Source organism: Haliotis rubra, unplaced genomic scaffold, assembly GCF_003918875.1.
Source record: "Haliotis rubra isolate DU_JTF1 unplaced genomic scaffold, ASM391887v1 Scf172, whole genome shotgun sequence".
Classification (NCBI taxonomy): domain Eukaryota; kingdom Metazoa; phylum Mollusca; class Gastropoda; order Lepetellida; family Haliotidae; genus Haliotis; species Haliotis rubra.
This window is the reverse complement of record NW_025765692.1, coordinates 1,502,415-1,515,567: the sequence shown is the minus strand read 5'-3', so window position 1 is coordinate 1,515,567 and position 13,153 is coordinate 1,502,415. Positions and strand designations below refer to the sequence as shown.

General features: G+C 37.2%; 1 protein-coding gene and 1 long non-coding RNA gene across 2 annotated transcripts in view; one reads left to right on the top strand and one right to left on the bottom strand.

Annotated features, from left to right (window-relative positions):
* LOC124272743 (DNA-directed RNA polymerase I subunit RPA49-like) overlaps positions 1-2,814 on the top strand; it is a 31,969-nt gene extending 29,155 nt beyond the window's left edge. The window contains exons 11-12 of the mRNA XM_046707945.1: positions 1,625-1,747; positions 2,596-2,814. Coding sequence (XP_046563901.1) covers positions 1,625-1,747; positions 2,596-2,755 — 283 coding nt within the window. The 3' untranslated portion in view covers positions 2,756-2,814. The remainder of the gene's footprint in view (positions 1-1,624; positions 1,748-2,595) is intronic.
* Positions 2,815-8,700: 5,886 nt separating this feature from the next.
* On the bottom strand, positions 8,701-13,048 carry LOC124272742. The gene is made up of 2 exons (XR_006897415.1): positions 9,388-13,048; positions 8,701-9,353 (listed from the first exon to the last, which is right to left on the bottom strand). It is a non-coding gene; the product is annotated as an uncharacterized LOC124272742 (long non-coding RNA).
* Positions 13,049-13,153: the final 105 nt, after the last annotated feature.

The window sequence follows — 13,153 nt, the reverse complement described above, 5'->3', positions numbered from 1 at the left end:
GTCACTGCTACAGTAAAGATACTTGTCACTGCTACAGTAAAGATACTTGTCACTGCTACAGTAAAGATACTTTGCTACAGTAAAGATACTTGTCACTGCTACAGTAAAGATACTTGTCACTGCTACAGTAAAGATACTTGTCACTGCTACACTAAAGATACTTGTCACTGCTACAGTAAAGATACTTGTCACTGCTACAGTAAAGATACTTGTCACTGCTACACTTGTCTACAGTAAAGATACTTGTCACTGCTACAGTAAAGATACTTGTCACTGCTACAGTAGAGATACTTGTCACTGCTACAGTAAAGATACTTGTCACTGCTACAGTAAAGATACTTGTCACTGCTACAGTAAAGATACTTGTCACTGCTAAAGATATACTTGTCACTGCTACAGTAAAGATACTTGTCACTGCTACAGTAAAGATACTTGTCACTTGCTACACTTGTCACTGCTACAGTAAAGATACTTGTCACTGCTACAGTAAAGATACTTGTCACTGCTACAGTAAAGATACTTGTCACTGCTACAGTAAAGATACTTGTCACTGCTACAGTAAAGATACTTGTCACTGCTACAGTAAAGATACTTGTCACTGCTACAGTAAAGATACTTGTCACTGCTACAGTAAAGATACTTGTCACTGCTACAGTAAAGATACTTGTCACTGCTACAGTAAAGATACTTGTCACTCACTGCTACAGTAAAGATACTTGTCACTGCTACAGTAAAGATGTTGTCACTGCTACAGTAAAGATACTTGTCACTCACTACTTGTCACTAAAGAGTAAAGATACTTGTCACTGCTACAGTAAAGATACTTGTCACTGCTACAGTAAAGATACTTGTCACTGCTACAGTAAAGATACTTGTCACTGCTACAGTAAAGATACTTGTCACTGCTACAGTAAAGATACTTGTCACTGCTACAGTAAAGATACTTGTCACTGCTACAGTAAAGATACTTGTCACTGCTACAGTAAAGATACTTGTCACTGCTACAGTAAAGATACTTGTCACTGCTACAGTAAAGATACTTGTCACTGCTACAGTAAAGATACTTGTCACTGCTACAGTAAACTGCTACAGTATACTTGTCACTGCTACAGTAAAGATACTTGTCACTGCTACAGTAAAGATACTTTTGTCACTGCTACAGTAAAGATACTTGTCACTGCTACAGTAAAGATACTTGTCACTGCTACAGTAAAGATACTTGTCACTTGTACTTGTCACTGCTACAGTAAAGATACTTGTCACTGCTACAGTAAAGATACTTGTCACTGCTACAGTAAAGATACTTGTCACTGCTACAGTAAAGATACTTGTCACTGCTACAGTAAAGTTACTTGTCACTGCTACAGTAAAGATACTTGTCACTGCTACAGTAAAGTGCAAGGGCATTCACACTCAAATGCAAAAAACATTATAAAAAAAGTTTAGTTTAAATGGGGAATGGGGAATGAATCTGAAAATATTTTGTGAAATATTCTGTGATGGGACTCTCAGTATGCAAAACAGTCGTCTTGTAAGCGATCTGTTTTACAGAAGAAGTCAACAGGAAAGGTGGAACTAAATCTAGATGTATGCAGATGGAAATAGTTCCTGTTTCTCTTGGCAGATTTTTCCCGTCTCGCTTGAAGGACAAGTTGCTGTTGCACATACTTGCTGTGTCTCTGATCATAGAAGACGCTAAGGCCGACCCGTCGCTGTTGGTGCAGGATCTGGCGGTGGCAGAGAGAAGGTAGGACACTGGCAGCTTACAACACCCTGGGATGTTCCCCGGTTATGTCTTTAAAGGGCAAAATAGGATTACAAAAATGTAGCAATGTAACTACAAAAATCTAACATGGCAGTTTTCTCTTCATATAATATGTTGTCAAATACATTATTTGTGAAGATCTTGCACTTGAAAGATAATTAACATCGATTAAACAGCGTCTTGTAAGTAGGGATGCTATATGTTTAGTCTGTATGTGACTGCTGTGAGGACACGGTGTTCACTGTGAGATCATGACGTGCTTGGACACCCAAGGGATATTATAAGTTGTTCACTGGTCTCGGGGGGAACATCGGCTCATGTACCCTCAATACTTCTTTATGAACATAAACAAACATCGAGGGTACATCAACCCATGAGGCCCGAGGGACAGTGAACAACGTATTTATCTTACCAAACACCTCAATGGCAATTTTGAACTGTTTGAAGCACAGGTATCAGATCATAGTATGGAGTACCACGACAAGACAAACAAATTTAGAGTTTTCTCTCTTCCATCGATTTGCATTCCCAAAACATTGGTAATTTCTGTACATCATACGTGATTCAATGTTCTACAGAAGTACCAAAAGAGTTCGGCATTCCCAGCGGGGTACATATGAAATGTTACTCGCTTGTAAGCGGGGTACATTGAAAATATTAGAAGAGCACTCAGCCAATCAGAAAACGACATTTATGTGTGAGGCAAGATAATATAAGATGTAGATACGTAAGAATTAAGAATTAAGAATTATTATAAACCCAAACAAAAAGCTATAGCCCTAGACAGTTTATTCCTACAAATTGTGAGCTTCTATTGGTGATATTGGCAGGGTGTCTCAGTTCTACCGTGCACTCGGTTGCTCCGTAGCTTCCCAGAAGAGGAGGACGGAGGGGGACAACTTGGTGGTTCTCAAGCTGCCTCTGAAGCTGCCCCTGGAGTCCAAGCCCCTCACCAGGAGGGGCGGCAAGAAGAGGAACCTCAAGTTGTGACCTCAGTATTATGGAAATTGTACAGTGACGTATTTGCTAAATAAATGTACAGATGATAATGAAACATGTTGTATCTGTTTTTCAGAGGTTTTAATTGTGGTCATCTGCCACTTCAGCCATATTGAAATGATAGTTTTGATGCATGGTTTTGTTTTATCTAATTTTGCCCTGCCCTTCTCTTGCTTTTGAAAACCTAAGACACAAAGAGATGTTCCAGATAAAGACGTAAAAGGAATTATATTATAGAATTATTATTTTTAGTTCAAAAGTTGGATATTATGTCATTGACCATGGTCAATGAAGGTCACACCCTTAACATGTTTATTCACAAAAATATTGAAACAGATTTTCTGTTAAAGTACTGTCGGAAATAGAAAAAAACTGTTTTTAGGCTGTTACTCTTTATCCTTAAAATAACACATTTACAAATAGCATATATCGAAATAACCCACATCGGCCTAACTGGGCATTCAGTGGGATGCGTAATGGTATATCCAGAAAAGCATGTTTACTCGTAAAATCGGGCAAAACTTAGAAAAAATACCAACAGCTGCTGAAAACAATACATCAGACTATAGATGGCAATTAGGTTGCTCAGCCAGGTATGACGACTGACTGTCGACTCACCTGGCATGAAATGCACGTGCTGCCTGCACAAGGGGTCATCTTAAAGATATTTTATGCTTTTTCATGTGTGTTGAATATGTCGCATCTATTGATCATAAAGTTTATGTTGAGATACGTAAAAGGGTATGATACCCATGGAAAAGCTTAAATCAGCCATCGTATTATATGTCTCAAAATATATAGGTGGCATGACCACCCGAAGATCAACAGGACTGGATATTATTATCCCCCGCCCCGCATTTAGTGCAAAGCGGGGGATATAGTATTAGGCTCCATCCGTCCGTACGAATTGGAATAACTTAAGAACCGTTGACTATATTCTTTTCATATTTGGTACCTAGGTTCATCACAATATAAGAAAGGTCCAAGTCAGGTTTGGTGACCTTGACTTTCATTTCAAGGTCACAAGGGGTAACGTTTTACCTGCATGTTAAGCTATCTCAAGAACTGTTCACTGGATTTTCTTCATATTCAACACCAAGCTTTATGTAGGGAAGGCGCAGGGCCCAGTCAATTTGGTGACCTTCACATAATTTTCAAGGTCATGGCGACACTTTGAAGATTTCAGTATGTAAACCTGCATGTTAAGCTGTCTCAAGAACCATTCACAGGAGTTTTTTCGAAGATTTCAGTCATATTTGTCACCAAGCTTCATCCAGGGAAGGCGCAGGGGCCAGCCGATTTTGGTGACCTTCACTTTATTTTCAAGGTCACAGAGACACTTTGAAGATTTCAGCATGTTAAATTGCATGTTAAGATAGTCATCAAAATATCGCAAAAGAATATTAACTGGATTTTCTTCATATTTGACACCAAGCTTTATCTCGGGAAGGCCCAGGGCTCAGTTAATTTTGGTGACCTTCACATAATTTTCAAGGTCACAACGACACTTTGAAGATTTCAGCATGTTGACCTGAATTGTCAGCAAGATATTTCAAGAACGGTTCAGGGTCATTCTCAAAATTTGCCCAACTTTTGGTCAGTAACACATTGCTCTGAAAATATTGTTTCAATTCTTTTTCAAAAATAATATTATGAAAGAAAAATGTATTTTGTTCCTCATAATGATGTAAAATGGTGTTCCTGTTTGTTATTTTTGGGACAAAATTGGGTTTTTATCATCATTTTGAAAGAAAAACCACTGTCAGTGGACAGCGACATTACTTTGCAGTACCATAAAGTTTAAATTCCAGGGTATTTATACATATTTTTAAAAGATTTATAATGAAACACCAATATTAAAAACACATTCCTGCATGAAATATTGAAAACAAAATGAAAATCACATATTTACAATGAAAACAATGACTGTCCAAAATGTCACAGTCAGTGGTGTAACGAATATAAACTTGTGACATTAATAATTATCTCGTTTGAGTAAAAAATATGAAACACTAAACGGTCCCTTTGCTGATGACTTTCTTCTCGTGGCAGAAGTTTTGTGGAGGCCAAATTTTATTTTGATGTTGAAGTTTGATGCAGTTGGTGAGTCGACTTCATAACATAACTTTTTATCGAGTCAGTGGTGTAACCTTGATTTCTTATTCATGTGTTCTTTTTCATAACAATGTTTACTTAAAGTACATCAAAGTTGCTAAAACATCAACATTTATGCCAGGTGGTCTGTGGTTAGGGAGCATTAATTGTTATAAATTTCATAAAAGTGGGAATAGGTCAGTGGTGTAACTGTCAGTGGTATAACATGGGAAAATGTTACGCCACTGACAATTTTTGTTACACCACTGACAAAATGTTCATTTAAGTCACTTGTTCACAAAACTCAACTGCTTTGCATTGTATTTATCCAGTATATTTTATGACCATTAACTCATGTAAAGTCTGTGAAGGTAATTTGTTCTGGTATATTAGTATATAAAGTTCAGAAAAATCAGTGGTGTAACAAACAATGTCATTGGTGTAACAGTATTACCACAATATGTTAATTTTATTGTTTTTAATATTATTTTTGGAAAACCTTTTAAAATCTGAGTGTTCAAAAGTTGCTATTGAGCTGTTCAGTTCTATTAATGATCAATTAAAGGCAATTAATTTGAATTTATCGTTGAAGTTAATTCAATAAAAATCAGTGGTGTAACAAAAAATGTCATTGGTGTAACAATGTTACTACAATTTGTTCATTTTATTGCTTTTGTATATTATTTTTTAAAAACCTTTTAAAATTTGAGTGTTCAGAATTTGCTGTTGAGCTGTTTAAATCTGTTAATTATCAATTAAAGGCAATTAATGTGGATTTATATTTAGAGTGAGGTAAAGAAAAATCAGTGGTGTAACACAACATGTCATTGGTGTCACAGTATTCTTTGAATTTGTACATTTTTATCTTAACTGTTGATATCATTTGTTTTCCAATGCCACATGTTGGAAAGCCGTTCTCCAATGATGAATATTAAGTAATCCAAAGCATCATATGGCTGTTGATTTGGTTTACTGTTCCAGTAAGTTGCAGAAAGTTCAGTGGTGTAACAGGCAGGATATCAAAAAATATCAGTGGTGTAACATGCATATTTGCTAACATTTAATTATTTCAAAAGAATAATTTAACAGTTAGACTGATATTTTATGATAACTGAAAACAGCTTTAATACCACTGTATGCAGAAAACATGTTCAGTCTTAAGTATACAAGTTATTTCAGAAATAAATATCATATGTTACCATTACATTCTTCTCACACCAAGCCCTTTTTGCCAAATTTACAATTAAATATGTGAGAATAATGAAACGATTTAATTTATATTTGAAAATTGAAAAAGTTTGTAAATAATGACAAATGTGAAAAATTCCTTATCTGACATCAAAGTTTGAAAAAAGAATACTTTTATGCTTGTTACACCACTGACGGGTTTTTTCAGTGGATACTTTAAAAAAGTTTATTTTAAAAATATTTTATTACTTTCTTGTGTGCAAATGATCATGACCGCATTTTTTAATGTGTTGACCATTCAAAACAATAATGATTAATTCAGTATGATGCTTTGTATTTTCATATTTTTTCATAGCACGAATTTGGCCTTTTTTTGAGAATGACCCTTCACTGGATTTTCTTCATAGACTTTCAAGACTTCCCTTGAATGTTTTTCAATAAGCAATTTCTTTAGTACTATTTTTGCATATTTCATACACTATGACGTTCATGTCAAGGTCAAGGTCAGTCAAATATGTGTGTGTTTGAACAACTAAAGAGCGAGATATCAAGAGAGGTTGACTGGTCATGTTTTTGTTGACATTTAACTTCATCTTAAACTTTCATTACTTTATAAGTTTGATTTGATAATTTGCGGCGGGGGATTATGTCACCTTAGTGACAATAATTGTAAATTGTTATGACATGCCGTTTGCTTCCCAGTTTAATTCCCCTAAAGGATTATCTTATCTCAGCTTATATCTCTATCCCCCAGCCCGACCCTAACCACCGTCTGCGACACCCATCCTGGGTTTGCTTTTGAGACGACCCTCCTACCTGTTTATTTTCATAGTGATAGTGAGACTCCATGGTAGCTACATCCTTCATAGTTTCAGTATTAAAGTTATTATTTTCTACGTCAGCTATCGTTTATAATGAAGCTAAGTTTTATTTCTAAATGGACATTTAAAAATTGTCCTTTGTAATATAATATCATCGCACACTAATTTGCATAAAGCCATGGTGTGTTCTTAAAAAGTCTCTTTGGACTTAGAAAAATAATGCATTTCTCATTTCTGCAAATAATCTCTCCTCAGTTAAGTCCTTTTTCTACGTTTCCAATCCCCCTACCACTGAGACTGTAGTTAGGCCGAACTTAGTTTAACAGATATTTCGCACTTACACATATTAACTACATAAATTGTGGATATCAATGCGAAAAAAGTTTTTTTTCTATTTCCAACAGTACTTTAGTAAAAGATTCTGGGCTTTCCACTTTGGGTGCAGTATTTCAGCCATAAAATTGTAAATCATGACTGTAAAAGGTCAAGGCCACTTTGAAGGTCATAATGTTGGTTTTTCAAATTATTATATTTTGACCTTGGTATTTTGGAAGACACTGGTATGAAATGTGAATTTGTGATTTTTATCATCTAATGGAGGGTGTTATCGGTGCAATAAAGCAATCTGATAAACTTGGTATCCAAATTTGATAACTATGCAAATTACGTCAATCCACGAACTACTTTCTCAAAAATCCATACAAGCCATGCGAATCCTAAAACGTTAACATTTCATTGAAGACGTCATCGTGAGTTTACATTGCGTGGACGAGTTTGTGAACAAACATGGCTGCCCCCATTATCAAAATTGGTGATTCTGTAAGAATTGATGACAGAGGTTCTGGAGTCATTACTGCAGTACTTGACTTTGGAAAACATGAAACCGAGAACTTCATTCAAATTGAAGGTACGGATTATGAGGCACAAGTGACAGGCAATAGTCTAAGAAAGGTACCAACCAAGGATTTCGATCTATCGATCACAACAAAGAATTGATTATGAATTGATTCCGTCAGTTATTAGAAACTGATATGGATGAGGTGATTACCCGAAACACTTCCAAGAAAACCTTGCCCAATTTTGTTGTTTCTTTCTAGACAGAAAGATCTTATTTTAGGCATGAGTTATGTTTGCATTGTATTAATGACTGGTCACAACAATATGCCGCCGTCATGAACGACCTTCACCTTGGCGTACCGCTAAGTATTCTTACGCGAATACTTGATTCTCTTCATATATAAATTCAGATACGAGTTGCTTCTTTTTCTTGCTTCTTGAGTAATTTTAACAATGACATTATATGATAAAGAGATTATTAACCTTGTGTATGTCCGTGTCATTAATATCATAATATTAGGAGCCAAAGGCTCGCATAATACAATTTTTATTCCTAATAGATGATATTAATGATATGGAAACACACTTAGTTAATAATCTCTATTTATCTAACTGATAAGGGGTGGTGGGGTAGCCTAGTGGTTAAAGCATTCGCTTGTCCCGCCAAAGGCCCAGGTTCGATTCCCCATATGGGTACAGTGTGTGAAGCCCATTTTTGGTGTCCCCCCGCTGCGATATTGCTGGAATATTGCTAACAGCAACTAACGGGATCAGGTGGTCAGGCTTGCTGATTTGGTTGACACCAAATTGTATCCCAATTACGTAGATCGATGCTCATGATGTTGATCACTGGATTACCTGGTCCAGACACGATTATTTACAGACCGCCGCCATATGGCTGGAATATTGTTGAGTGCGGCGTAAACAACAACCAACCAAACTTCATATATGTTCACTCTGTTTCACCGTCATCTCACTAAGGAAACAAGGATATCATCACATGATAACAATCTTTATTCAAACATTCAATTGCACAGCAAATTCATTGGCAGTATCGTGTGAATAATCAAGTTGGCAGTTACATGAATCAAGTGGTCTCCATCCACTACAGTCTTGGGTGCCGTTGTACAAAACCACCTTAGCGCTAAGACTACCTTAAGTCCATGTTAAGGTATGGGAGTTACGGTCACCTTAACGCTAAGATAGCTTTGTACAAGGGCACCCTGGAAACGTGACAGTCTGACTTGAACCTCTGTGTCAGGATCACTTGAACATGGACAGAGATGTACAAAAACATTCAGACAGGAACAGAGACATTCAGACACATATATGCAAGCAGAAACAGACATACAGACACATCTACAGGCAGAAACACAAACATTCAGACACATCTACGAGCAGAAACAGAGATTCAGACAGAAACAGACAATCAGACACATCTACAAGCAAAAACAGACATTCAGACAGAAACAGACATTCAGACAGAAACAGACATTCAGACAGAAACAGACATTCAGACAGAAACAGACATTCAGACACATCTACCAGCAAAAACATAGACATTCAGACAGAAACAGACATTCAGACATTCAGACACATCTACCAGCAAAAACATAGACATTCAGACAGAAACAGACATTCAGACACATCTACCAGCAAAAACATAGACATTCAGACAGAAACAGACATTCAGACAGAAACAGACATTCAGTCACATCTACAAGCAAAAACAGACATTCAGACACATCAGACAGAAACAGACATTCAGACAGAAACAGACATTCAGACACATCTACAAGCAAAAACAGACATTCAGACACATAAAGACAGAAACAGACATTAAGACATACAGGCAGAAACAGACATTCAGACACATCTACAAGCGGAAACACAGACATTCAGACGCATTCAGACAGAAACACATACAGGTAGGAACAGAAACAGTTAGAGAGGGCAAGGCAGATTCAGGTTTTTAAAAATACCCCAGAGTTCAGTTCTTTCATACTTATGCGACATCTTACTGAGCAATAGCTCATATTTGTCAATTGGTTTCATAAATATATATTATATTTACAATTTTATTATTAAAAACAACAGCAAAGAAAACAACATCAGAAATAGACACAGCTGCTAGCCTTTAACCCCAGACTAGTGATTATCAAGTCAGACTAGTTGTTTTTATCAGTTGTCAATTCCGTAACACTTACTCCAAAATGATCTGTGGACTAGTTTGGTATTACTATTACAAGTGTGTCTATCTCTGTCACATTGAACATCAAATCATATAAGTTATACAAAATACAAACAAAAATATCATCTTTCATTCGAATAAATTATTTACCCGGTACATAAATAACATTCATAAAAATTATCAAATGTATTTTATGTAGTTTCATTCAAAAACTAGTTTTCATGTGATATCTCCACATGGCAGGTGCTATATGGAGTGTGTGCTGAACATCTTCAAGAAGTAAGATTGTAGCAAATGTAACCAGTGGATGAGGAAACTGATAACAAATAACACAGAAGGAAAACACTTGTTGTTTGAACATACATATGTATGAGTGTATTGTTAATCTACTGTGTGTCATGCATATTCACAGGACTATAACAGTCAGCATACAGAGGGTGGATGAACTTTCACTGAATGTCATTCATTCGGGCACAGTACAGGTTGTACAAAACAAAACAATTGTATGGCTGTCAAGAGTGCTACTCAAGTTGGAATATTTAGATAGAAATCAACATAGAACATACAGTGCATTTATCTGTTACTTGTTAGACGTGTCCTAGTTGACTGTATCATATGAGAATCAGCTGCCATACTTCAAGTTCAGCATTTGCTCGTCACACCGAAGACCCGGGTTCAATTCTCCAAATGGGTACAATGTGTGAAGTCCATTTCTGGTGTACCCCGCCGTGATATTGCTGGAATATTGCTAAAAGCAGCGTAAAAGTATACTCACTCACTCACTTGACGATGAATGTATCATACTTTAAGATGAATACCATACTTGCGACACAAAGCTATTTTTCAATATATTATGACTTTTAAATTTGTTATGATAAATTTGTTACATATGAATGCACGATCAAAAAGGTTTCTTCTATGCCATAAGATGAAGGTGAATATATGTACATCCTGTATGAGACATCCTATACACCCGGATTAATGAGAAATCTTTATTTGATGGCTAAAACTCTAAATGTTTATATCAAATGCATGGGTCATATATTTGTATGCATCAGTTCCATTATGTAATGACAAATGGTTCAAGTTACTGAATTGCTCTGGAGTTTCTATACAGTGTGTTTAACTTTATGTCAACAGTATGTATGTCTTCATGGAAATTTCATTTGAGTTGTCTAAAAATAGCTAGCTTTTCAAATCCAAAAACTCTTTCATAAGTTGTGGAAGAGGAAGACATTTGATTGCATCTGGAATTGTTTCACATGACGCTGCTGCTAGATGTCTGCGGACCGCACAGCGACACAAGTGTTGTAGGGTAGGCGTGGCACTATTCTGTGCCAAAGCTGTCAGTTTCGGATGCAGGTAGTAAGTGAGATCATTGTCATTATCTCCCAACACTCCCGAGGAGACTTGTAAATGGATGTGATGGACTGATCGCTGAAACAGTTCTAATATTTTGTGGCATCTCTCACCATCAGCCATGAGACTGTCAGAGTAATGGTACTTATCCAACCAGGAAGAAGATCGTATTGATGTGAAACTGTTGAGGCATGTGACAATATACTGAATTGGATTGACTGTAAGGGAAACGCTGTCAGGGTCCATAGCAACTGTTGGATCCGCACCGTACCTTAGCAACATCAAGACCAGTTCAGGCTCTTTCCTCATCGTAGCAGCCATTAAGGGTGACAAAGTTTGATCTTCACCCATAGGTTGGGTTAGGAAAGATCTTGCTTTTGTAGTTGTACTGCGATAAATTATTTTCCCGTATATCTTTCTCGAGATTAACACTATTTTGAACATAATATGTCAAGGCTGGAATGACAATGTCACTGAAGTTGTTAGAAGTTGCTCTCGGGTACAACGTGAAAGAGTGGATATTCAGCGACCCACTTCTTGGGAATCCCATGGTCACGTGACTTTCGTTGATGATGCTAAAAATAGCATGAAGATTTCCTTCGCACAGAAAAATTTCTCGAATAAGCTCACTCACGACCTTTTGAGATCTCAAATCTAGCTCATAGCAAAGTCTTAACGCAATATACAAGGAATTGTGTGTGTAGTTGGTGCAAGTTACTCCGTTGGCACGAACGAGCTCTGTTTTGTGGGACTTGATCAAGCTGTTTACAAAGGCAGACAGGGCAAGCTTTGACTTGACCGTAAAAGTCTCATGATCGTCCGATTTTCGACTCTTTTTTATCGATTTAGTCCATTTCATGAAATTGTTGATTGTAAGGTCAAATGGTTGGGTCTTTTTACCTAGTCTGTGCTCCATAATATGCTTCAGTTGTGTCAGTCTTGATCAGCCGGGGTCACGTCGTCTGTTTTCCTCCTTCACAGTCGGACATCCACACAGGAACCGGGCAGTGGGGAAACTGATTTAGCGAAGATATTTCACTGGAAAAAACTGCCCTTTTACAGGATGAGACGCCTTTGTTTCCATATAGCCCCTTAACCGATCCCTATAGAGGCATCCGTTTGCGATCGATCCAACCTCCCATGTTGTGGGTTCGTCTCTGTCACAGTGCTGCACTCAACGCGTCATAACACGTACACGAGTTATCGTTCCTACAAGTGATGATTGTCATGCCGCTTCGAACAATTTCACGTACAACTGTGTGTTCTTGTTTAGTGTGTTTTAGCGACACGCACAACAAAAGTTAAACTATATAACGGAGGCCTGTAAATCATCCTCTCTCGACCACTCAAACCAGTGATTGATACCACAAAGGACGCCCCACACCGTCGGTGTATGATGACATGAACCAAGCAGACTGAATTTGAAAAAAAACGGATGTTAAAGACGTAATGTTAACTCATTGAAGTAGCTAGAAACTGAATATGAAAACTATTTTCTGTATTATTAAACACCGCATAATGTAATATGTTGCGCCAAATTATACAGATATGTTTCGGCCACTCATTATGAACCGTGACAAAACACATTGTAGAGGGACAGCTCCAGGCAGGAATTAAGGTGTGTCTGGCTTTAGGAACTATAAGTTAATATAGCTCTCTCACTAGCCAGGCTCGGTCATTTGGTTGGTAGTGTCTGCCGTCGCTCATACTTTCAATCACTGCTTTCAACATCCCATGCCTTTTTATTAATTAAAGACCGCCGTCATACTGAGGCTTTGTAGGCCATTAACAAGAAACAACCAAGTTTAATGGATGCTTTAGAAGCTCACGTAAAATGTCCCGCACCCTCCCGATCTTCGCAGGAAGACCCTCAACGTGGAGAGTGGAGTGGGTGAGTGG